Here is a 1,967-nt window from a genome sequence, read left to right on the forward strand (position 1 = left end):
GTTTCCAACGTTGGATATAGAGGTGGATGGTGGAGTAGGTCCTGACACTGTTCAGAAGTGCGCGGAGGTGAGGCTGCTCCTCAGCGGTGACTATGCAGGACAGACAGTCTTAGCACCAGAGGATTGCGCAAATCAAGTTTTTCTTGAGAAAATATTTTTTGCTCAAATGTAGGATTAGAAAGTAGAGAAAAAGTGAGTTCCTAACATAAATTGTTAAATAATGAATCCTAGTCTCCAGAAGGAGACTATGTTGCCCTTAGCAAAACCTCTAAGTTCTTTTAAAAGATAACTTCTCAACTGGAGAAAAATAGATAAATTTAACTGGCTTAATCATGCTGTCTTTAGAATTTAAAAGTATTAGCTACCTGTTTATGTTTTATGAGAAGTGACTAGCTATAGTTCTGTTGAAAATCAAGGCCTAGTTCCCATTTACCAAACTTAGTCTGTTTTGCCTAGGGAGCTACTGTAGCTGAGTTCTGCTTCTGGGTGTCATTAGACTGCAGCCCTTCCTGAGAACAACAGGTGACCACGAGTCACATGGCTCATCTTTATTCAGATTCTTCTATAGTAGCCATACTTTTCTGCCTGATACAAACAATGAAAAGCTTGGCAGTTACTAAGAAAGTAGAGAAATGAGGGACAGAAGAAATTTGAGTTTTGGTTTTGTTTTTTTTCTTTTTCTTTTTTTTTTTTTTCTTTTGAGACAGGGTTTCTCTGTATACCTGGAACTCACTCTGCAGACCAGGCTGGCTTCGAGCTCAGAAATCCGCCTGCCTCTGCCTCCCAAGTGCTAGGATTAAAGGCGTGTGCCATTACTGCCCGAGAAATTTGAGTTTTAAGTTCAAGACCAGCTTAGACTACATAGCAAGACCTTAACTTTTATTTAAAAAAAAAAAAAAATGCTTGGCAGTGCTGAGTCTTTTGAAAGCAGCTAGACAGGATTACTGAGCACGGCATCCTTTAGATACTGTTGTTGCTTTCTTTTTTAATTTTTGTATTGTGCTGTTCCTGATCAAATTAAGGGACATGTTAATGAGTAGTCCTATAAATTCTAATTCCTGCAAAAAGTGTTTTGATGGAAACTATGCTATCAGTTGACTGGGTCTTGTTGGGGAATTTTTCCTCAGCTTGTAGTTTTCCAGCTTCCAACAGAGACTTTCACAATTTATTAGGTTTCCCTCAGATCAAATCCCAGACCCGAAATTTGGAGTTATCTCATTTGAGGTTTTTAGGGTATATGTAGCACTGTGTTCCTTCCCCCAGCACTCTAAGCCACAGTAGAACCTAAGAATGCATTGAGATATATTTTTACATTCTTTCTGACACAAAATGGCAAGGCACTAATGTTCCCTGGTATTTTAGGATAGCTTCTACTTTTCATATGGTCTCCTTTCAGACTTTCTAGAAACAAACAGATACAATGTTTCCTTAGTGTCTGGGGCCATTGATATGCATAGGAAAGACCTGAATGGACTTGAGGTCCTAGAGTTGAAAGCTTTACCTAAGTGGTTGCAGAGGTACTGTGTGCAGCTTAGGGCTAGTTAACCCAACAGTCCAGTGACTTGGGAGACTTATGTACAAATGAGTGTGGCCTCATTTATAAGCATTTCCCCTCTTAACTCAGTAAGAGTGCTACACTTCAGCTTCTGGAAAAATGCTGACAGAAGCAAGGGTAGAAATGCTAGTCCGGGACTTAGGCTTCCATTTCTTCCCTGCTAATGCATAGCTGTGTACTTCTTACAGGCAGGAGCTAACATGATTGTGTCTGGCAGTGCCATTATGAGGAGTGATGACCCCAGAGCTGTTATCAACTTACTAAGAAACGTTTGCTCAGAAGCGGCTCAGAAACGTTCTCTTGATCGATGAAGCCACAAGGAACCCAGTTTCTGCTCATGAAACCTTTTTTACTGGAAAAGAGGAATATTGACTACCAAATCACATTGCAATCGAAGCAGTGCTGCATTCCA

The 1,967-nt window shown here is 40.3% G+C and overlaps 1 protein-coding gene across 1 annotated transcript in view; it reads left to right on the forward strand.

Annotated features, from left to right (window-relative positions):
• Positions 1 to 1,961, forward strand: part of Rpe (ribulose-5-phosphate-3-epimerase) — a 16,426-nt gene extending 14,465 nt beyond the window's left edge. Inside the window, 2 exon segments of the mRNA XM_031367801.1 lie at positions 1 to 67; positions 1,744 to 1,961. The exon segment at positions 1 to 67 is cut by the window's left edge and continues 8 nt beyond it. Of these exon segments, the coding sequence (XP_031223661.1) occupies positions 1 to 67; positions 1,744 to 1,866 (190 nt within the window). The 3' untranslated portion in view covers positions 1,867 to 1,961.
• The last annotated feature ends 6 nt before the right edge of the window (positions 1,962 to 1,967 follow it).

This window comes from Mastomys coucha, unplaced genomic scaffold (genome assembly GCF_008632895.1).
Source record: "Mastomys coucha isolate ucsf_1 unplaced genomic scaffold, UCSF_Mcou_1 pScaffold14, whole genome shotgun sequence".
Classification (NCBI taxonomy): domain Eukaryota; kingdom Metazoa; phylum Chordata; class Mammalia; order Rodentia; family Muridae; genus Mastomys; species Mastomys coucha.